The sequence below is a fragment of the Gnatocerus cornutus genome, chromosome 2 (genome assembly GCF_029298725.1).
Source record: "Gnatocerus cornutus isolate USDA-ARS CGAHR chromosome 2, icGnaCorn1.1, whole genome shotgun sequence".
In the NCBI taxonomy this organism is placed as follows: domain Eukaryota; kingdom Metazoa; phylum Arthropoda; class Insecta; order Coleoptera; family Tenebrionidae; genus Gnatocerus; species Gnatocerus cornutus.
In genome coordinates this window covers 2,155,491-2,179,711 of record NC_142234.1, presented here as the reverse complement: position 1 = coordinate 2,179,711, position 24,221 = coordinate 2,155,491, and the positions used below count along the sequence as shown (strand labels likewise).

The following is a 24,221-nucleotide window of genomic DNA, read 5'->3' as shown; positions in this document are numbered from 1 at the left end:
TGATCGTCGTACTTTTTTTGACCTACAAAGAAGCTCCGGTTTCCTTCGTTTTTGGACTAATCAATTCCTGTTCTAAATAATACTGTATACAAATCGTCGAATTTAGGATGAACATTATGGGAAAAACAGTATCAAAGGAGCAAAGTTTGGAGCCTGCAAGTCCATTTCCTCAACTTTCATAAATTCGGCAGCGAACTGATATGACATTATCAGTTATCACTTTTTATACAAGCTCGTTTGATCAAATACCGGTATGAAGTCATCCAAAACGGTGCTAAAAATATTGGATGCCCGATATTTCCGAGCTACAAGAAAATTATATTGCCGAAAAAAAAGTGCTATTTTTGTAATGCACTATCACAGATACTTGGGCAAATTTGAAACAAAAATGATAGGAGTATTATGTAATGTATGTACTTATTTACGACTTCACCTGTGCCGTTAAGAATGACTAAAGTTTTTTCAATTGTGTTGTATATCTGCATTTTTGACAGTCAAATATTATGTGGTAAAACGCCGGGTTTCATTATGATTTTACCACTTTTCGTTTTTAAGAACATATAATTTTCAATATCTTCTTCTGACTGTATTAAAAAAATGTGACAATAGTCTACTGCCTTTATTTGAAACAAAATCACTTTGCCGCATAACTCGTTAACAAGTTATTCTTGTTTTTTCATTTTGAAGAAGACTGATAAATTGTGTATCAGGTGCTATTAACGATGTGTTTCTAGTTACATTGGGAAACTACGTATCTTTTGTATGGCATTTTTTAAATTCACATTACAATGCAAAATACGCTAGGCTCTCGGATATTTAAAACAACAGTAATTTGGAATCAGTAATGCTGAAATGTCTCAAATCTGACATCAGTATGGAGTGCGCCGAGTACCGTGGTGTGACGTCACGGCTAGCCACGCCACGTTTCCCAAATCTACACTTTTGGGATTTTTTTTAAGGGTGAAAGAATTGCTGAAAAAATTTAATTTTTTGGGAATCGGTTATTTTCGCAAAGTACTTTCAAATTATGAAATAAAAAAAAAACGCTGAACGGGCCCATTGCTGGATAAGAAGCAAATTACAAAGTGAAATAAGAGTCTTCGCGACTATCAACAATTCTGCTACGTTCATGGAAAAAATGACCTCGTTAGGAAACTTTGCACTTTATACACATACAGTAGCTGCATTTCACAACTGCTAGCAAGAGAACTGATTAAATAGGCAAAACACAGTGTATTTAGAGACACCTGTAGTTACAGAACAAACGATTTTAAAAGTGCTTCACTTCCACCAATTAGTACAATTTTAGCGTGCGAAATGAGCGTACAAAAAATACTGATAACTCTTTGCTTTCTCCTCGAGGCATTTTGTCATGAACAGCGTCACTTCTTCAACTCCACTCATTTAACAAAAAATGCAGAAACCGACCAACTCTGTCTGCATTGCGTCCAATTCGTGCAGTGTCCGGCCCACGTGCGTAACACCGAAAAAAAGAAATGCTTGACAACCAACGGACGCGAAGGCGTTTGTTGCTAAAAATTTCCAACACAATAATATCCTTCTGTTTCAGCTCCTGATGACAAACACCTCCATGGTCGCCATCACTCTCTTCGCATGAACGCATCGCTAAACAAAGTGCTCAACAGATCAAACAGTTTAAAATGAAGGAATCTGTTTTGTTGGCCGATGGTTATTTCGTTTTTCCCGGATCGCCGAGTTACGATCATTTTAAAAATTTCAAGTTGCTCACTAAGAGCGATCTTTTCGATGTGATGGATCTCGCTTCTAGAGCCATGGAGATTGCGTTGGCGACGAGAGATTTCAAAAATCGTCAGGGGTTGGATAGGAGTGACATTGAGCTGGGGATGTTGGACCAAGACTTGAAAGCCACTCCACTGGGGACGGCTTGCGCTCCAGTGCCCGTGTGTCCAGGGGTTCCTCTAAGGTATCGGAGGATCGATGGGGCGTGTAATAATCAATTGCATCCAGGGTGGGGGAGTGGGATGACGCCGTACTCCCGACATCTCTCGCCGAGTTACAAAGACGGTGGGTGGGAATTAGGGGTGATTTTCTCTTCATTTTGGTCCCCCTTGTTAGCCCCAGGTTGATCAGCACAACGCTCATTGACGATAAAGACGTTTTTAACTATGATTACACCTTGATGGTCATGCAGTTTGGACAGTTCCTCTCCCATGACATCACCCAATCCATTGAAACTTCTTTTGGTACTCAACCCAACACTGGAATTTTTTCTCATTCAATTTTCCAGGAAACGGAAGCGCAATTTCGTGCTGTTGTTCGGATGGAAGAACAATGTACAGTCACGACGAACGTCATTACGCCTGCATGGCTATAGAAATCCCTCAAGACGATCCCTTCTACAGTCATTTTAACCAGAAGTGCATCAACTTTGTTCGCTCTGTTTTAGCACCCAGGCAAGACTGTACCTTAGGTTACGCCCAACAGGTACGAAACGATCGTACCAACAAAATTCGTCTTGATTCAGTATTTTAGATGAACAAAATAACTCATTTCATCGACGGCTCATCGATCTACGGCTCAACGCCCGAACAAACCGGCAAACTCCGCAGTCGACAAAGGAAAATTACGCGTCTTCAGCGACTTTGGCAGATCCATGCTGCCACTATCAGAAGACCCCGATCAATGTCTCAGCAAGGCTCAAAATGCCGCTTGCTACATGTCAGGTACAATTTCAACAAAACTCGAGCAGAAATACCATGATTTTTTCAGGTGACAGCAGGACGAACCAGATGATCTCTTTAGTGGTCCTTCACACTGTTTTTCTAAGAGAACACAATCGCGTCGCCGCCGAACTTGCGAAACTGAACCCTCATTGGAGCGATGAACAGATTTTTCTAGAAGCTCGACACATCGTGACTGCTGAGCTGCAGGTTGTAACGTATAAAGAGTTTTTACCGATTTTGATAGGAAATTCGGCCATGGAGGAGTTCGGTTTGGCGTTGTCGCAAGGAACGGAGTATTCGTACGATTATGATGGTTCAGTGGAGCCGTCAGCTACCAACGAATTTGCTTCTGCGGCGTTTCGGTTTGGTCATTCTACTGTGGGGAGTTTACTAAAGTGAGTAGTAAAAAAAATGCTTACCTTTTTCTTCAAACGTCACAAAAAGTCACTATTTTTTAGTCGTTTTTGGACAGTAAAGTTGGCAATTTTGTTATAAGTAATGAAAAGTGCCTGTTGACAAGAAAATCACCTTTTGAATATCTAGGCAGTCAAACGTGACATTTTGAACAGTTGGTTTTATTTTGCAAGTTGGCATCGCTGCATAAATGTCACTTGTGTCAATCTGTGTGTCGATTTGGAGGCCAATGACCTTCGAAAATAACAATGGTAGATGAATTAAGCAAAGACACTACAGAAATTTGTTGAAAAACATTTGAATTTAAATTAATCTGCAATCGTTTGATTTGAATGGGATGCTACCAACCTATTTTCCAGATGATGAAATTTCCCTAAATGAAGGAATAACGTTTCAAATTTAAACCAAAAGTCAAAATAAATTACTATTAATAATTGTCGGCCCACAAAATTTCGTGTTTGACACGGCTAGAAAATATTTTGGAAATGCTCGGAAATTGAATTTTCTAGCCTAGTGAAACAAATAACTATTTTCTCCAAACGTCACAAAAAGTCACTATTTTTTAGTCGTTTTTAGACAATAAAGTTGGCAATTTTGTTACAAGTAATGAAAAGCGCTCGTTGACATGCAAACACTTTTGCTGCCTAGGCAGAAAATAGTATATTAAAGAACGTGTTTTATAATGGCCAATTTGGTGCACAAGTTTCGGGTTTATACGGTGGGACATAAAAAACATAACATAAAACAAGTCCTTTGTACTATTTTTTCGAATTTGCACCCTTTTTTTTAATAAAAAATTTAAATTTGCCAATTCGAAGAGTTCTCGTGTTACACGATTGGTAATGGTTTTGTAACCACGACTTGCCAATTGATTTTCAAATTCAATTTAAAATTTGACATTTATTGAGTTTCACTGTCACTGAATTTTAACCTAACCTCACTCACAACCTGTATTCAGATCTATTATATTTAGGTGCATATATTGTTTGCCGCAAAGAACACGCAGCAATTTATTAAACACGAATCGTAAATGGTAAAATTGACCAAGAAGTTGACAGGTAACAGCCAAACTAATTAGTTCTGCCAACTCTTTAAAAACAAAATTTCTTACTTTGAGTTTTCTTATATTAAGAAAAAAAATAGATAGCTATAGTTTGTACAGTCAGAGATTGAATGAGCGAAAAGTTACTAAATTTACGCGCGAAATTTAAAATAACCAAATAGGCCCAGTTATTGTCAACCCTGTCAACTCAGTTTGCGTAGGAATTTAGTGTTTTTAAGTGTATTTTGTTGCATAATTTGCTGCCAACCTATATGCCAACTGTCAAAATCTCCCAATCTCTCACCGGATATAAAGTGCAGCCCATTCTGCTCAGTCGACTCTCCTGTGTAAATTTTCGAAAATTTTTGGGTGTAAAGCAGGCCTTCAATTCCTAAGGGAGAAAATTAGGGGGAAATTGAATGTATAGTTAGTACAGTGCAGTGGCGTAGCTAGAACATTTAACTCGGGTGGGCCCACTTTGGGGCAACTTTTTTTAAGGTGGGCCCATATATGTACAATATAATATGTGCAACAAATACCTACATCAATAATCCAACATAAAGTTTACACAAAAATAATTGTAAACATTAGCGCTTTATCAGTTCCAAAGATTAAACTTTCTTACCTGATGTAAAATAATACGCCTGTTTCCATGTGCTTCGTCAAATTGGTTGTAGTGTCCCACTTCAAATTTAAATTTCAAACTTTTCGCGCCACAACGGACAGCAGGAATTTTTGCGTTGGGAAGTTGGTGGACTTGGGAGTTCACCGCCGCCACAGCGGAGGAGGCGGGAGACGCCGGAGGCTTTTCATTCTGGGTACGACTTCGGGACTACCAAGGTACTGAGCTATCGAGTGCGTTTCGCCAAATTTTTCCAAGTGTTAATTTTTATTCCTATTTTGTATTAATTTTTCATTTTTGTGTTTTGTTAGTTTGTAGTTTGTCAAAACATTTTAAACGTTTTCTTTTTTTAAACCCATTAATTTTGACGGAAGTGTAGTGACTCTTTTAGGGCCCCTTGTAGAAGCGCTTGTGTGTTGTCACCTTTTGGTATGTAATAATTTTTGTCATTTGTTTTAATAAGGAAGTCACTCCGGATTCATGTAAAGTAGCTATTTTCTGTACAATTCTAAAGTAACGCGTTTTTCTGGTGACGTAAGCGTCTGGATTCAACCAGTGTTCGCCCACCCACCGTCCGATAAGCCACGTCATAGAGTAAACACATGTAGAGGAATCATGCTTATGGGAGATTTGTAACCAGCCAACTTTTGCAAACTTGACAATTTTGTGCCTAAGGAAGTGCATCAACCTGCCAGTGGGTAGCTTAAAAAATAGTACCGTTACAGTTATCTGTAATAGTTCGGTAGCAAACCCAAAAAAGGACGGTACTAAACAAAGATAGATTATTCGGAAAAGCGTTTATCGAATAATATGCTGACGATTCAATTCCTGGTATCGGTTTTATTGCAGGATTGTTTTCGTTTATTTTTTTAAACAAAATTATTTGATAAGCTGAAAAGCACTACAAAAATCTTTGTCTCTACTTATAAAGGGAACTAAAATCAAATCACATAATATAACATATTTTATTTCAACTTTTTGGAATACATACACTTTCAATACTACATTGAATTATATTATTCCGTATACATTGTAGTGTCCCACTTCAAATTCAAATTTCAAACTTTTCGCGCCACAACGACAGCAGGAATTTTTTGCGTTAAGAACTTGGGAGTTCACCGCCGCCACAGGAAGGAGGCGGGAGACGCCGGAGGCGAGTCATTCTTGGTACGACTTCGGAACTACCAAGGTGCTGTGTTATCGAGTGCGTTTCGCCAAATTTTTCCAAGTGTTCATTTTAATTCCTATTTGGTTTAATTTTTCATTTTGTGTTTTGCTAATTTGTAGTTTATCAAAATCTTGTAAATAATTTTCTTTTTGTTTAAACCCATTGACTTTGACGGGAGTGTAGTGACTCTTTTAGGGCTTCTTGAAGAAGCACTTGTGTGTTGTCACCATTTGGTATGTAATAATTTTTGTAATTTGTTGTCTTAATAAGGAAGTCACTCCGGATTCATGTAAAGTAGTTATTTTCTGTACAATTCTAAAGTAACGCGTTTTTCCGCTGACGTAAGCGTCTGGATTTAATCAGTGTTCGCCCACCGTCCGATAAGACACGTGCAGAAGCAGTTTAGATTCGTGGAAACCCGATACTTTTGGGAACTTGAATTTTATTCGATTCTGTTCAAGGAATTTATGATACTGTTGAGTTCGAAGAATTAAAAATGGAATAGGATTTTAAAGAAATTGTGAAATACATCAAATTAACTGGTAATGCCTTTTTGAATCGCTCTGTGTCATTCGTGAGCAAAAACGAGTACATTTTTCCTAAAGTCCACGACTTTCTCTTCCATTGTATTTTATTGAAACTGAAACTGAAAATTTATATGTTTATGTATTTTATGTATGTCCCTTGTTTTCTTAGCTGCTCTGTACTTGTCCGAACCCAATTCTCCTTTCTAGATTTTCTTCGTCACAAAAGACTCAACATAACAAACAGCCTCCCGCGTTAATGTTAGTATGTTCTTTTTAGAGTGTGAACAATTCAAAATTAAACTTTGATTTTTGACTTTCGAAAACCCTCCAGTGCTGGAAGCTTGTTACGTGGGACTCGCGGGGTAGTCAGGGTTCACCTAACTAGCGGGTCTTCCGCGGGTGAGATGTTGGTTACTCTTAATCTGGCCATAATTTGTTAGTACTCTCGATAAGACACCGCCTGTACTATGCTTGCGGAATAGGAAAGATTGTCTTCGGGTCTTCCGAAAACATAATCTCGTCCTGTTTCTGTGTGTCGCCTTTGAAAATAATTATCTATTATTGATGTTTATTGATAAATTGTTTGTATATATCTACTTGGTAAAATGTGTGTTGTTTTTCATTGTTATTTTGTTTTAAATAACTTTTGTAGTTTGATCACACTCACAACAGAGCGAATGGGAGATTTTTGTAGTTCTTTTGATGTAATTCACTTTCCGTTAATTTGTTTATTGCATTTTTTGTACCGAAATGTTTCTTTGTAAAGTGACTTTCCTTTGACATTAAAAATTATTAAGTATTTTGTAACATGATCAGTTCGTCTGTTCAAATACTTGTAATAGGGAGAATGCAAAAAATGTAACCTATATGTTTTTGTACCAAATTTTGTAGAATATTGTTCAAATAACGCAGTGGTGCAAAAATTTTTGAAAAATACATAACGGTTTTGCCAAAATTGGCTAAAGAAATTTAAATATTCAGGCGGGAGCTGAAACACTTTTTCATTGGTTTGACGTCACATCTCAGCTACGCGCTCCGCCTACTGATGGAATTCCGTATGCAGAACATTTGTTTAACACCAGCGTTGCAATTTATGATTGTTTTTGCAAAAAGAATTTATACACAATGGAAACGGGATTTCAAAAAGCCGACACACAAAATTTGAGACACGTAGATGTGCAAATGATATGGGATTTTTTATCAAGAAATCCTAACTTTGCGGTGAAAGTGTCGCGGTAACTACATCTTTCTTTAACTTGATATGTCAGTTTACAATGAATGGTTGGGTTTTTATTATCCAAGAGAAATACAATTATAATTATTATGTTGATGTTTCTTATTCAACCGGTCTACTTTCACACTTTTATTCACATTTTTGCTTTGCATCATTCTCGGTCGGCGATCGCATTTACCGCATTTAACGATAATTTCTACGAATACACAATCAGATTTATTATTTCTTTCTCTCTCTTAACATCTTTGTAGAAAAAATATGGTTTGTACATTTTGATCTATTCTGATTTGATTGAATTTTATTTATGTACCTACGATATAATAACCATCTATTATTTTCTATATTCGGAAATAATTATTATGAAGAATACGCTCTCCGTATTAAAATTTATAATTCAATAATTTGGTAGAAATTAAATAGGTGGTTTACTGTATTGGATTTTTTATAATCAGACCAAATTAATAACAATAACTGATCCAAAGCTTTTGTTGTTTTTTTAATTTTTAATTTCTATACAATCCACTATACAGTATGTTCCCGGGTTGAGTTCACAAGAGAGAAAAAAAAAGTTATTTTCCATTTTACAAAAAAATGACAATGGAATAACATTTTTGCTTAATTCAAAACAGATAAATCTGCAATTAAAATTTCAAAATTATTAGTTTGTACTCTTAAAATCAATTTTTTCATATTTTTATTTATTGAATTTTCTAATCGTAAGTACTTAATAGTAGGCTGTGAATTCAAAATATCAAATAGTGCATTAAAGATTTAACGAAAATTTACTCAATAATGGGTAAGTATTTAAAACTCGGATAATAAATGCAGTTGCATCCGATAAAATTCGAAACAGTCAAATTACGAGTTAGAATTATTGAACTATGTGTTGAAAGAGGTGTGGGTTAATCAAATATTGGTTTAAATTAGGGAATAAATTTTATTCTTTTGGCATTTGTTGCATAATTAAAAATAAAAAAGTTCTTTGTTAGTTTTTGGTTTTTACGATTTTAGAAACACATTCTGATAAGTTTTAATTTAAGCAAAATCTATTTATTCCGTGATTTATGCGTAAAATTAAAAATAAAGTTTTTTTTCCTTTTGCAAATTCAATCCGGGGACATACTAGATAGACTACTCTATAGAATAAAAGTCGCAACTAAATTGGTAAATTTCTTCGAATAGTTTTTTCGTTAGACCAAAGGATTTTTTTATTAAAACCCCCAACACTTCAAGTCTTTGAGAAAAGGTACAATTGGCAGTTGTTTCGGATATAACAAAAGTCTCCAGTTTAAGCAAAAAATTCATTGTTTTTAAGTTTGTATAAAGCACTTTAATAAATAAAGTCAGTGTATGTAGCATGTGGACTAGAGATAAAGTCAATCAAAAAATGTAATACCTGCATGTATCATGGGTAATAACATAATTAATTTCAATAAATTTAAAATATTACACTTTATAGAAACATCAGACATCGAACATCTCGCGGCCGAAAAGCATTTTTTTTCTTCTTATTGTCTTAAGGAACTGTTATAAATATTTTTTCGGGTGCATTAATACTAGCACTTTTACATTCTGGCACAAAACACCTCTGTTTTGACCCCATTTTCAATTATAAAGACGGCAATCGAATTAGAGTAATACAAACGCACGGCTCTGCTAAGAGCGAAGCTGAGATGTGACGTCACAAAGCTAGCCTCGCTGATAGGTATGTTTTCCAATCTCGCTCGAATCGGACTTTTAAAAACGCTTAAAAAATTATAAACAATTTTTTTGCAATTTTTCTATTAGCAACATCATATTATACGACATGAAAACTATCGATTTTCATCAAAATTCAAAAATGTGCATTCTCCCCATTCTTGAACAATTAGCTGTAAAATTTAAATCAAAACCATTCAAACTTCTAAAGTCTGAATAAAACAAGTTAAACCTCATTTGGTCTGGTGTATTTTTATTTCTTTGTGTTGGTACGCTCTTCCCAAAAGACGACGCACTGCTTTGTATCCAACGAACATCCGCCTTCACAACACAACGTAGGTCCTAGCCGTTTCAGACGATCACGATTTTTGGCCATTTTATTTATTTTAAAGTTCGCGCTTCTCGAGTTTGGCGGTTCATTTGAATTTTGGCGGAGTTGGGTTACAGATCATTACAACATAAAGTAACAACTAAACTAAATTACACAAACCATATTTTTTGATCGATGGTAAAACATTTTTGCTTTTACGTTTATAATAATTTATTTCGTGTACGAACTAAACAAACCTAATTATCTATATCTTAAAAAATATATAAACACTTAATTATGAATGAATTTACAAAATGTTATTTATGAGTAACATTCTTAATTTTACGTTGGACTTGTTTTGCATCTGTTTCACTAGACGATTTTGAAATACTGAACAACTTGGTATTTAAAAGCTTATTCACTAAAAATGTCCTATGTTCTAAGCAACTGTCTAAACCTGTCAACCATTGTCTGATGGAATTGTCACAATTTATTTTATTTTTTAAAAATCCTTTAATATTTGATAAATGAGGTTCTCTGCTTGTAACTTGGTGATAGATTTTTAACATTTTTTTAAGTCTCGATCCGGGGCCTAGTGAGATATTTGATCGAACTGTCACTGTAGTCTCTATTAAGTATAAGCAATTCATTAGTATCAATCTCTTGTTCATTAGCCAGTGTTAATTTAGTTCTGCAATTATTGCATTTAAATTTTTCTATAGACCGCTGTATTACAAAACCAGCTAAATAATTAACTGAGCAGGTTTCTAAATTTGGAATATTGATAGTTTCATCTTTATTATGAGATTCGGAAGACGATGAAGATGAAAAATGTGTGGAAATATTTATTTCCGACTCCTGAGAATATTCTTCAAAATCACTTTCAATTGTTTTACTGTCAAAATTATCTGATTTGAACATGTAAACATCTTCATCGTTTTCACAGTTAGAGCTTTCAGTAGATTTATTTAAAGACGCTGAAATTATAGTTTGTAGTGCAAGCCGAAAATGTTTTGTTGAAGGATTTGGATCGAATCCTCTCTTTTGCCTAATTTGGGAAAACAAATTTTCCAACGGGTCTTGATTGAGACGACTTGTAAGCAGATATGAATATGTCTCGTTATTATCACGCCATAAAGTTAGTATCCCTTTTATTGATTGAATTAAACCATCGAAACAATATGGTCTGTTTTTCTCTACAGTCCACGTTTTAATCCATTTTACCGCACTTTCCAAATTATTTTCAACTTGTGGATTTTCATCAGAAAAAGCACGTTTATTTGGGTTTCTGTCAAATTTAAATTTAGAATTCAAATTGTCAAAAATATCGTTAATTTTTAATAAAAAATCAGCTGTTGCTTCACCTGATTTTGACTTTAACTCTTTTGTCGCAATACAAGTATTCATTGCCGATGAAAATCGTCTACTAAATATCTGCGCTGCCAGTGACACACTCATTTTTTGAAAATTGTTAGGAGAAATATGTTTGGGCGTAATTTTTGTTATTGAATCGGACAAAATACTCCTCTTATTAATGTTATATGTTTCAACTACATCTTTCCAAGATACGCATTTAGAATCACAAATGATATCACGTTTCAACAAAACATTTCGGATAATTTTTATTAAGTGAGGAACGTCAAAAATTGCTAAAATTTTATGTTCATTAAAAAGAAAATAAGGTTTATCTTTTGTTACATTTAGCTTGGTATAAAGCGATCTATTATTACTTCCTTGGTCACAAACAATAAGTTTGACATCTAGTCCTACGTTATATAGGTGTGACAAACATTCTTTGACCAGTTTCTCTAAATTATTTTCAGATACTGTGCCGGCTGAAACAAAATATGCTACAGGTATTTTCCAGATATCGTACAAGCCTCGAACTTCAAGCCAACGCGTGATTTCCTAATTTATTTGCTCTTCCCAAATTACCCAAATCTTCAAAACCCTCAATTATATCAAATTTTAAATTATAATCCAAATGTTTAATAAAAATAAAATTTTAAACTGTAACTCGAGAACATTTCGAAAACTTTTATTGTTCAAAACAACGGAACAAACTAAAAAATTTACGGCATAGCTGAAGATGGAAGAACCTAATTAAAAAATTTAAGATTAAGCTGCTTGATCCAACTGTATCGATGTGCTCGAGTTGCGGTTTTGTTTTGGTTACGTGAATTTAATTCTATAAACAAACAGCCAACATTGTAGACGTTGAAATGACGTCAACGTAAGTCGTACTGAGCTTTTGGTCATCATTTCAATTTAGTTGTTAACATTGTTCGCTAGGCGGATTTAGTGTCGCCCCCTGGATGTTAGTGGGTTCGTTTTGTTACAAAATTTAACATTGGACGATTCCTCTATATGTGTTTACTCTATGGCCACGTGTAGAAGCAGTTTAGATTCGTGGAAACCCGATAGTTTTGGGAACTTGAATTTTATTCGATTCAGTTCAAGGAATTTATACTGTTGAGTTCGAAGAATTAAAAATAGAATAGGATTTTAGAGAAATTGTGAAATACATCAAATTAACTGGGAATGTCTTTTTGAATCGCTCTGTGTCATTCGTGAGCAAAAACGAGTACATTTTTCCTAAAGTCCACGACTTTCTCTTCCATTTTATTGAAACTGAAACTGAAAATTTATATGTTTATGTATTTTATGTATGTCCCTTGTTTTCTTAGCTGCTCTGTACTTGTCCGAACCCAATTCTCCTTTCTAGATTTTCTTCGTCACAAAAGACACAACATAACAAACAGCCTCTCGCGTTAATGTTAGTATGTTCTTTTTAGGTCTACGTCAAGTTGGCCCCCCATTATAAATTAATTCAAACAGTGCCATTCTATTGTGCTTTTATTGTGCTTTATTGTGCTTTCGCTCAAATTTATTGTGCCTTTTCGGTTTACGAAATATTTGAAAAATTCTTGAGGGGGGCCAACTTGACGTCCAGCCCCCCACAAAAATCTTCAAAATGACCAAATGACGAGTGTTTTAGACGCAGAACGCATTGTGCTTTATTGTGCTTCATTCGACATCTCAAAGGCCTTTCTGACTTCGGAGATATTTAAAAAAACACGCGTCGGGGGCCAACTTGACGTCGAGTCCTCCACAAAAATCTTCAAAATTACAAAATGACCAGTGATTTAGACGCAGAATGCATTGTGCTTCATTCCACATCTCATGGATACTTACAAAAACACGTGTCGGGGGCCAACTTGACGTCGAATTAGACGCTGAATGCATTGTGGGTTGCGTTGTGCACCCATTCTGCATCGACATCTTGATTTTAATTTTGAACTGAGAGTCTGAGAGTCGAAATATTTGCGAACATAAAAAGGATTTTATTATTTTGTTTATTTTGGCATGTGTTCTTACATGGACGAAACCAATCCCGAAAGCTTATTCCAGAAGTGGAGGAAAAGGCCATTAAAATTTCCTAGATAACGAGAGTGTTGAATGTTCATCTGACCAATGGATGATAGTATGTGTCTATAGTTGCCGATTTTCAGATTCTGTTCAGCTTCGGAATTGGCTACTTTTTTTTCGTCTTATCTGGATTAGGTTTTAGGTAGATTATAAAAATATGCCTCCAAAGCCAAAGAACATAGATTTTCTCTTCAAAATTTTAAAAAAGCGTAAAGAACAAATTGTCAATAAGAATGGAAATCCTGTTGAAACGAGCCATCCAATATGGCACACTACCTTCTTACAAACTGAAAATAAGTCCCCAAAATGTCTGTACATGTTAATTAAGTTAAATCAATATAATTTTAGAGACAGATTAAAACCAAACAAACACGATGATTCTTCGGATAGTCATTCGTGTGAATCTGCATCTCATCCTCATCCAAAGTGACTCATCTTCTTGTTGTGAAGATATGATAAGATTTAATATTACTCTATGGGCTCAAGAGTGGTTAGATAAAATAAACTAAAAAAGAGTAGCCAATTCCGAAGCTGAACAGAATTTGAAAATTGGTAACTATGGACGCATACTATCATTCATTGGTCAGATGAACATTCAACACTCTCGTTGTCTAGGAAATTGGAATGGCCTTTTCCTCTACTTCTAGAAAAAGCTTTCTGGATTGGTTCCGCCCATGTAAGAACACATGTCAAAATAAACAAAATAATAAAATCCATTTTATGTTCGCAAACATTTCGACTCTCAATTCAAAATTAAAATCAAGATGTCTAGACACAATGGGTGCACAACGCAACCCACAATGCATTCAGCGTCTAATTCAACGTCAAGTTGGCCCCCGACACGTGTTTTTGTAAATATCCTTGAAGCACAATGCATTCTGCTTCTAATTCACTGGTTATTTGGTAATGTTGAAGATTTTTGTGGGGGGCTGGACGTCAAGTTGGCCCCCGACGCGTGTTTTTTTTAAATATCTTCGAAGTCAGAAGGGCCTTTGAGATGTCGAATGAAGCACAATGCGTTCTGCGTCTAAAACACTCGTCATTTGGTCATTTTGAAGATTTTTGTGGGGGGCTGGTCGTCAAGTTGGCCCCCCTCAAGAATTTTTCAAATATTTCGTAAACCGAAAAGGCACAATAAATTTGAGCGAAAGCACAATAGAATGGAACTGTTTAAATTAATTTATAAGCTAATGGGGGGCCAACTTGACGCGGGTAAGATCGTGGCTCCTAAGAAAGAACGGCCCAATTCAGCTCCAGCGAAACCACCAGCAAAGTCCAAAATGACGACCACTGCACCAAAATCGGCACCCAGTGCTACAGCTAAGACAGCAGCGCCGAAGAAGAAAGTCGCAAGTAATAACGCAGCTGCGGTTGTTCGCTCCAAAGGAAAGGCACCGTCGAAAAAAGCGGCGGAAAGAGAACTGGGTGATGAAGAAGTCGATGAGATCATCGGGAACATCGTTAGCAACAGTGTTATTGCAGAGATGGCGGACGGCAACTATAAGACGCGGTAAGATTATTTATCTCTATTCCCATAATTCACAACTGAACGTGTGTAGATTGGCAGCAATGGAGCAACTTCTTGCTGCAATTAAAGAAATGAGCGGAAGTGAAATGCCCGCTCAGGCTGTCGTCAAATCGCTGAGTCGCAAACCTGGTTTAAAAGACACAAATTTCCAAGTATTACAACTGAAATTGGAAATTGTTAAACACCTCGCTGAAAAAGCCTTTTTTTCCACCACCACAGCAGGTATTTGTCTCAACGACATTATTGAAAAATTCGGGGATCCGAAGAATGGGAATTTAGTACACGAGACTATGACGGCGATAACTGAAGCCACAACGTTGTCGTTCGTTTCACCAACTGCTTTAGATGTTGCGTTGAAGCAGAAAAATCCAAAAGTGATCGTTGAATGTTTTAGTTGGATGGCCACCGCCATCATGGACTTTGGTTTCAAGTAAGTTCTGAAGAAGTCTTTTGCGAGGGGGTAATGTTTGTTTTCAGTGATCTTGATAGCGGAAAGAAGGCCCTGGCTTCTAGTAATCCTGCAATTAGGCAAGCTGCGATCATCTTTTGCGGAGTTCTGTTTCTCTACATCCAGAAATCGTTGTATACGTTCTTTGAGTCAGAGAGAGCAAGATTGAGGGATCAGCTGTATGCAGAGTTTGAGCAGTACCAAGGAGTGAAACCCCCAGCACCCACCAAAGGTTCGGCATTTTGTTTGAAACAATTTTAAATAAAACAAAAATCGTGTTTTAGGTCTGGCTAAATGTGCCAGCGCAAGCAGCGTTGACAATTTGGACGAAGACGAAGGTACAGGCGACAGTGACCCCATTGCCAGTAGATGTCGGTTCTTGGAGTCAAGTCTTGAATGGCAATGGGGTCATTGCCATTCAAGACTTGATTCCAAGAACCGACATCTACTCAACTCAACTAAAGGTGAGAGACGATTCCCGTTGAATTATCTAACACTTTTTTGCAGCCCATGTCGCAATCCGAAGTTAAAAAACGATTGGATAATGAAAGGGCTAAACTGCCGATACAACCAACCAAAAAAGTTGCAAAAAAGGAAGAGAAGGTCGTTAGAGGAACAAAGCCGGTGGCAAACACCAAGAACACCGTCAAACCTAAAGTAAGTCTTTTTATAACTAATACGAACTTTTCTCGGACTGATTATATTTTTATAAGATCGTGTTTAGTGCTTTTCGACGTGTTGGTAAAAAATTGGAGTCTTTCCAGAGCTTGTTTAAGAATTGATTTTTTGGAAACCCTTGGACATGTAATAAAATTTAAAAACAGAAAATTGCTTGCATGATTATAATTTAAATTAATAAATTTTCGATTAAGTCTGACAATTTCTTTTTACATTTAGGGAACCGCTGCTACCGCCAAAACAGCAGCCAAGACAAGCAAAATAAAAGAAGAAGACATCGATACGTCTCCTCTGCTCGTTGTTAACAACATGAAGCATCAAAGAACAATCGATGAATCGAAACTCAAAGTTTTAAAATGGAATTTTACCACTCCCAGAGAAGAATTTGTTGATCTTTTGCGCGAACAAATGGTCGCGGCAAATGTCAACAAAAACTTAATTTCCAATATGTTTCACACCGATTTTGGGTAAGAATCGATTTTTTTGTACCGAGATTTATTATTCGTGTTGTTAGGTACCACATAAGAGCGTTAGAAGCTCTCTCTGAAGACTTAAGTAACAACAGCCAAGCTCTAATTTCAAATCTCGACTTGATTTTAAAATGGTTAACTTTGCGGTTCTTTGATACAAATCCGTCGGTGGTTTTCAAAGGATTGGAATATCTTCATAGTGGTTTTTACCATGCTAACCGAATGTAATTACCAGTTGTTAGAAAGTGAAGCTGCTTCATTTCTTCCATATTTGGTCGGAAAGGTAGAGTCCCAGTTTGTAAAATTTTGAGCTCACTTTTTTTTCTAGATCGGTGATGCGAAATTCTGCAACGCCGTGCGCTCTCTGGATAAACAAATATGTTGCGTGTATCCTGTAGGACGCGTTTTCACGTACACCATGGAAGGAGTCAAGTCGAAAAATGCCCGACAAAGAGCAGAGTGTCTAGAAGTGATGGGATCAATTCTTCAAGATCATGGTAAGACAGTTTTGTTATAAACTCGTTAGTTTACGTGCTTCTCTAGGAATTTCAGTCTGTGGTTCTTCGCCTGCCCCTGTTTTGAAAGACATGGCAAAACAAGTGACAAATCTGTCAGAAACGCCGCGTTGAACTGTCTAGTCGAAGCATACAATATCATGGGAGACAAAGTTTACAAGATTATAGGAAATGTAAGTTTCCTCCACCTGCAACGTTGTGTAAGTTTTCGATTTTAGATTCTTGGGAAAGACTTGTCGCTCCTAGAAAGTCGCATTAAACATTCAAAGCGCACGACTATTCTAAAACCGGAAGTGTCCGTACCGCAGTTTGCACCAAAGGAGCAAGAGATCGCTCAGCCGGAAGATGAAGTCGCTGATATTGAAACGGAAAAGAACGACGATGATGAAGATGACAATTTACCTCCTGTGATGTAAGTTTTGTGGAAACTACCATCAGATTGTAAAGTCGGTTTTAGAATGCCCCCGAAAATGGTTCGGTGCTTTCGCTTTGGATCGCGAGTTGATCCAGCGGTTAGACAAAATTCACATTGATCACGTTCCAGTGAATTCGTCCGAGGCGAATGTAAAAGCAAAGTAAGAGAATATTACAGTTGTGATACAAAATTGTGGGTTTTTTTGTTACAGAATATTACCGTTGTCACCACCGAAGCCTCTGGATCATAAGTTGTCATTTTCGAAACTATCGCAATGACAACAGAGCCCCAAATCTGTGGATCCAGCAAGAGCAATCAATACATATTCAAATCAGTACATGCAATGTGGTTAATATTATCAATAGGCTATGAAGGGCCTACAACTAGTTATTGGATATTTACAACCTTCCAATAATGCAGGAATAACCAATTACGAAAACGACTTATTCAGTGCCATAATCACACAGTTGAAACAGCTGCGGAACCAAGACCCCCTCCTCGACAGTCGAGTTGCTAAAGTGAATAGAAGCAACTATGGACTCGGTAAGACAATTTCAAACCACTAGAGTAAATTTTCGAACTTTTTTTTTTAGTTTTACTTGCGGGGCGGTCAGCAGGTGTCCATTGACAATTTAAAGAACGTTGTTGATCAACTGATACATGTCTTGGTGGACAAGAAATTTGAAAGATGTACTAACGGCGATGTTTATGTGCGGGTCATCAATTTGCATTGTGTAAAAGTCATCGAAAAATCCGATCACACCGGGATCATCTGGTAAGAAAATTGTTGGTACCTGTCTTCGCCTAATAGTCATTTTCAGCGCCTTGGTCAATTTAATCCATGAATGTATACAAAGAGATAGTTGGGCTCGTTACACTGAACTTGTAATGCAATGTCTGTGGCGAGTCATAAAATTAATGCCCAACTGGGGCGAAGAGATTGACTACGATTCAGTACTGCTCGAAGTTCACAATTTCCTCAAAGAATTTCCTTCTACTTGGTGGAAAAATAAACCCGTAGATACCGTCCTCCGCATCATTAAAACTGTCCTACATTCCTGTGTGAAAATTAGGGGTGGTTGCATCATGTTGCATTTCGGAAAAATTCCAAACCCCCGGCGCAGCCACCACAGCAACGAAAAGCATCATTTCTAAGGGCCACAACACAGACCAGTTTGACTGAGATTTTCCAGAAGATCGGAAATAAAGACGAGACCAAAGAAAGTTTGACTTTGCTATACGACTTCATGCACCAACATCCTGAAGCGGATATCGATGTTTTCTTGAAGAAGTCCTTGAAGGTTTTCCAGGATTACATCAGGAATGGATTGCAAGAGATTGAGGACTCTAGAGCCAGCACGAAGTCGACCATGGGTAATCTTTGATAAAATTATAACTCTGTCTAAACCACATATTTCAGAAAAAGTTGAACAAAAGGCTGCAGAACTAATAACATCATCATCATCAGAAGTTGTTGTGGAAGAGAAGAAGGGACCTGAATACTGGGAAAAGCGACTGAAAATGTTGAAAAAGAATCTGAATCGAGATAATGAATAAAACTGAAAGAGGTATTTTTTAAATGTTGACGTTGAATGTTAAGGTTGGATATTTAACTAGTTAGTTATTAGAAATACATTACATTACAAATGGTTTAATCCAACTGGAACATCTTTGTCTCTCTTATATGTAGTGTAATTTATTTTGTATTATTATTTTTTTTACCTGTAACGTTCCACTTTTTAATAAATTTAGACATTTACAGTTGTTTTGGTGTTTTTCTCAAAACTCCCAGGTAAAAATAACTACTGGAGAATTGATATGACATAATTTCGTTAAAAAAACAACAGATTTTTTCAATTACTTTATTGAAAAATTTAAGATAACAACGAATCAAATACAAGTGTACAATCAAAAATGTACACCACTAATTTCCTTTAAGCCAGTCGTACACCCATATTTGAGGTTTGAAAAAAATAAATAAATTACCATTACACACATAAAACTGCAATATAAAAGATTTACTACTTAATACAAAACCCATGTTGAACATGTTACTGGGAAATTTGTTAAAAATAAAATCCTAATGTTTATCAAACATTCGACACATCCACACTCATCCACTCAGTTTGGACTAGTAAGGTAATTAATTCAGTCTTGCACCTCACAGCTCATTTTTAAGATCATCATCATCCTCGCTTGTTGGTGGTGGTGGTGGTCCACCGGATCCTTGGTACACCTTGGCAATAATTGGTTGTACTACGTCCTCAAGTTCTTTCTTCTGTTTCTTGTACTCTTCAGCATCAGTGTCTTGGTTATCTTCCAACCACTTGATTTTTTCATCAATGGCTTCTTCCATTTTCGTTTTTTCATCACCAGAGACTTTGGAGCCTAATTTATCTTTATCGCCGAGTTGAGAGAATACGCGTAACTTTCAAGTTCGTTTCTTGCTTCAACTCTTTCCTTCAATTTCTTATCGTCGTCGGCAAACTTCTCAGCGTGTCGGATCATCCTGTCGATATCTTCGAGTTAATCTGTTCTGGTCGTTGGTGATGACGATCTTTTCCCTGTTTCCGGTTCCTTTACTTGCAAAATACCATTAGCGTCGATTTCGAATGTGACTTCGATCTGAGGGACACCTCTTGGTGCTGGAGGAATGCCAGTAAGGTCGAATTTTCCCAATAAATGGTTGTCTTTAGTCAAAGGACGCTCTCCTTCGTACACTTGGATGGTAACAGTGTGTTGGTTGTCGGAAGCCGTGGAGAAAACTTGAGATTTCTTCGTGGGAAAGACTGGGTTTCTTGGGATAAGTTTGGTCATGACTCCTCCAACAGTTTCGATACCCATGGTCAATGGATTGACATCCAAAAGAACGATGGCGTCGGTATCTTGTTCACCGGAGAGCACACCAGCTTGGACGGCAGCACCATAAGCAACAGCTTCATCAGGGTTGATACCACGAGATGGTTCTTTGCCATTGAAGAATTCTTTAACCAACTGTTGGACTTTGGGAATACGAGTTGAACCACCGACCATCGACATCTTTTTTGTTCATATCCGCATCTTCGAGTACTTTTTGAACTGGTTTCATGGTGGATCTGAAGAGGTCCATGTTCAATTCTTCGAACTTCGCTCTGGTGAGGGTTTCAGAGAAGTCATCACCTTCGAAGAAGGATTCGATTTCGATTCTGACTTGACGACCTGAAGATAGCGCTCTCTTGGCTATTTCAACTTCACGACGGAGTTTTTGGACAGCTCTGTTATCTTTGCGGACGTCTTTGCCCTTCTTCTTCTTGTATAATTTGATGAAATGGTCCATGACTCTTTGATCGAAATCTTCACTTCCAAGATGAGTATCACCGTTGGTAGCAACGACTTCAAAGACTCCGTTATCGATGGTTAACAAGGAAACATCAAAGGTACCACCACCCAAATCAAAGACTAAAACATTCTTCTCGCCGTCTTTCTTATCCAAACCATACGCAATAGCGGCAGCTGTGGGTTCGTTAATAATCCTCATTACGTTAAGCCCAGCGATGGTACCAGCATCCTTGGTAGCCTGACGTTGAGCATCATTGAAGTATGCAGGTGCTGTTAGAACAGCGTGAGTGACTCTCTTTCCCAAATAAGCTTCAGCGGTTTCTTTCATTTTTCCCAAGACCATGGCGGAGATTTCTTCAGGTGCGAAGACTTTTTCTCCTTGGGCAGTGTCGACAGAGATATGGGGTTTCGAATTCTTCTCGATGATTTTGAACGGGAAGAATTTGATGTCGTTTTGGACTGTTACATCACCCCAATCTCTACCAATAAGACGCTTAGCGTTGAAGACGGTGTTCTCAGGATTGGTGGTCAACTGATTCTTAGCGGCGTCGCCGATGAGACGCTCACCGTCTGATGTGAAAGCTACGTACGAGGGGGTGATACGATTTCCTTGGTCGTTGACGATGATTTCCACGCGGCCGTTTTTGTAGACACCCACACTGAAATAAGCAAATTTATATAAAAAAAAATCCACCAACAAGGAGGCAAAAATCTATTTAATTATAGTTTTTTTTTGATTGTGTAATCACGTAGATAAGCGCTTGTGATGACCGGTTAAATAGCTGGCAATTGTTTATCAGGTAATTACTAATTAGCAACGCCCTTTGGAGCGTAATGAATGAACAGAAGCACTGTTAAAACGGATTCGGATTCTTCTAGAATCTCATAACCGTTCACATTCTAATGGGATTCAAGCTAACTCCAAAAAACTAGGAGTTGCCACCATCTGGTTACCATTTAGAAGTCTAGTTCTGCAAAGGAAAAATAGTAAAAATCTCTTACCATGAATAAGTCGTTCCTAAATCGATTTCTATGACTGTGCCCACTTCTTCCTTCTCCTTTTTGTCTTAATTTTCAAACAATTGACTTTTGATAGATGTCGCTATATTCGCTATTTTAAAGAAATTTCGGGATCAAAAAATGTAATAATAGTTTGAAGGTTATTAAAATTACAAAATTTTGTGAAAAAAAAGCTGTTTTTGGGACTAACTATGCTATTAACAAAGTTTTAGAACAAAAGAGGCAAAATTTTGGGCAAATTTGAAATATTTGGTTTCACTTTTTTCTTTATTAATTCATTTATTGCATCAAATTTTAAAATTTAAGAGCAAGGGAAAAATTGTTGAGAAAATTTCTTTTTAGGATAAACTTGGGATTTCCAAAATTTTCTAATATGAATATGAATGTAGTCAGTAACTCTAAATTATTGTTATGTTAAAACAAAGATTTTCTTTTACTAAGTCACCTGCTAACTTATTGTAAGCCAAATTATCAAATTTTAAAAACTAAAAAAATTTAAAATTGCAAATTTGTAAATTTTTTGAGTTTCAGATGAACCGAAAGTTTCAAAATTTTTTTTTAGAAGTTTTGATAGTAAGACAGTGAAATTTGGTGACATTGCTTGTCTTCAATATGCTAATAATAGATAACTGTATACTTACAAAATTTTAATCATTCTGTTTTTTTTTACCTTGAATGAGAGAAATGCAAGTATTTTTTCTTCTATTATCTTAATCTACCTAAAATTTTCCAAAGTAGCGGGGCAGTCAATTTTTTTAGGCCCAAATTAACGTAACGTTCTTGCATATGGTCATTCAATTTTTTTTTTAAAACTGTCAAAATTTTATGTAAAAACATTCTAATCTTGTACAACTTCCTGGTCACGATGTCGTGGTCACGATGTACATTTATCAACTTTTTGACATTTTTAAGTAGGTTTCTACGGTGTAGTACATATTTCGAAGATAATAAGCTAAATGTAAAAAATAGCAAGATGAAGCAATAAAAATTACGCTTAACTTACTTCCTGTGCGTAACACACATGATTTCGCTCTAAAAATAGTTAGATAAAACGATGATCGATCATCATTTTCAAATATATATTTATCCCACAAAGTCACTTCTTATTTAGTTGTCGCTTTTTAAAATCGGAGGAAACTCCTTTATACCACATTTTGGCATTACTGCTCGTTGGAGTAATCGCTAAACCAGGTAAATCCTATCAAACCTCAATTTTAAAATATTGATGTTCTTTCCTAGGTTCCCGCATTATTGGTGGCCAAAATGCTGCAGCCGGTGAATTTCCATACGCCGCCGCCATTACTGTTCAAACAGAGGGCGGAAGACACTTTTGTGGAGGTGCTTTTACTGACAGTCAATTTGTGATCACCTCAGCAAGCTGTATCTACGGGTATTTACTCATTATTTTCTTCTCATGACATTGAAATCAGTCATTTTAACATTAGTTCAGGTGGTTTGAATCGCATTTACACTAATAAATTTTAACTTTTGGTTGTGGAGCCATCTGTCAATCAAAATTAACTTGTATTTATTACAAGCATCTCAATTATTTCTTTCAAATCCTGCTGGTGTCTAAAATTGCTGCTTATAAATCGGTAAATTCTCTGCAAGAAAAAAATGACATATAGTGATTGAAATGCGATTTCAATCACCGAAATCAATGTCAAAATTAGTACATAAAGTGCAATCATTGTTATCAGTCCACTCGGGATTTGCAAAAAAGAGCTCGAAATCTACAAAACCACCAATTTTTATCAAGATTCAACGGCCGACTTGCAAGAAAGCAGCTGAAATAGGCACGAAATCATCAAAATTCTTAGAGAAATTTACTTATTTCTTTGCTAAACGACGATTTCTCGCTGATTCTTGCCGTTTTCTGGCTTGGATTCGCAAAGAAAAGCTCGAAATCTTCAAAATCACCAATTTTTATCAAGATTCAACGGCTGAATTGCAAGAAAGCAGCTGAAATCTGCACAAACTCTTCAAAATTCTTAGAGAAATCCGCTTATTTGAAGGCTAAACGACGATTTCTCGCTGATTCTCGCCGTTTTCTAGTTTGGATTCGCAAAGAAAAGGTCGAAATCTTCAAAATCACAAATTTTTATCAAGATTCAACGGCTGAATTGCAAGAAAACAGCAGAATTCTGCACGAAATCATCAAAATTCTTAGAGAAAACCGCATATTTCGATGCAAAACGACGATTTCTCGCCGATTTTCGTTGTTTTCTGGCTTGAATTCGCAAAGAAGAGCACGAAATCTACAAAATCATCACTTTTTATTAAAATTCAACGACTGAATTGCAAGAAAACAGCAGAATTCTGCACGAAATCATCAAAATTCTAACACAAAACCGCATATTTCGATGCAAAACGACGATTTCTGGCCGATTTTCGTTGTTTTCTGGCTTGAATTCGCAAAGAAGAGCACGAAATCTACAAAATCATCACTTTTTATTAAGATTCAACGGCTGAATTGCAAGAAAACAGCAGAATTCTGCACGAAATCATCAAAATTCTTACACAAAACCGCATATTTCGATGCAAAACGACGATTTCTCGCCGATTTTTGTTGTTTTCTGGCTTGAATTCGCAAAGAAGAGCACGAAATCTACAAAATCATCACTTTTTACCAAGATTCAACGGCTGAATTGCAAGGAAACAGCAGAATTCTGCACGAAAT

The 24,221-nt window shown here is 36.5% G+C and overlaps 1 protein-coding gene and 3 pseudogenes across 2 annotated transcripts; 3 read left to right on the top strand and 1 right to left on the bottom strand.

The window, feature by feature from the left end:
- Positions 1–1,793: 1,793 nt before the first annotated feature.
- Positions 1,794–3,104, top strand: LOC148178127 (chorion peroxidase-like; annotated as a pseudogene).
- A 10,809-nt stretch (positions 3,105–13,913) lies between these two features.
- LOC148178126 (protein mini spindles-like) lies at positions 13,914–18,839 on the top strand (annotated as a pseudogene). Its single transcript, XR_015769706.1, has 20 exons — positions 13,914–14,052; positions 14,130–14,265; positions 14,309–14,659; positions 14,709–15,107; positions 15,155–15,357; positions 15,410–15,463; positions 15,495–15,589; positions 15,633–15,782; positions 16,023–16,270; positions 16,318–16,556; positions 16,602–16,770; positions 16,817–16,961; positions 17,007–17,200; positions 17,246–17,284; positions 17,333–17,379; positions 17,415–17,537; positions 17,591–17,721; positions 17,797–17,978; positions 18,025–18,577; positions 18,624–18,839. The product of XR_015769706.1 is annotated as a protein mini spindles-like (transcript).
- Positions 18,840–19,364: 525 nt separating this feature from the next.
- LOC148178125 (endoplasmic reticulum chaperone BiP-like) lies at positions 19,365–22,139 on the bottom strand (annotated as a pseudogene).
- A 375-nt stretch (positions 22,140–22,514) lies between these two features.
- LOC148178124 (mite allergen Der p 3-like) lies at positions 22,515–23,169 on the top strand. The gene is made up of 5 exons (XM_088031475.1): positions 22,515–22,519; positions 22,638–22,732; positions 22,781–22,921; positions 22,992–22,994; positions 23,042–23,169. The coding sequence occupies exons 1-5, from the start codon at positions 22,515–22,517 to the stop codon at positions 23,167–23,169; spliced, it is 372 nt and encodes a 123-aa protein (XP_087887601.1).
- The last annotated feature ends 1,052 nt before the right edge of the window (positions 23,170–24,221 follow it).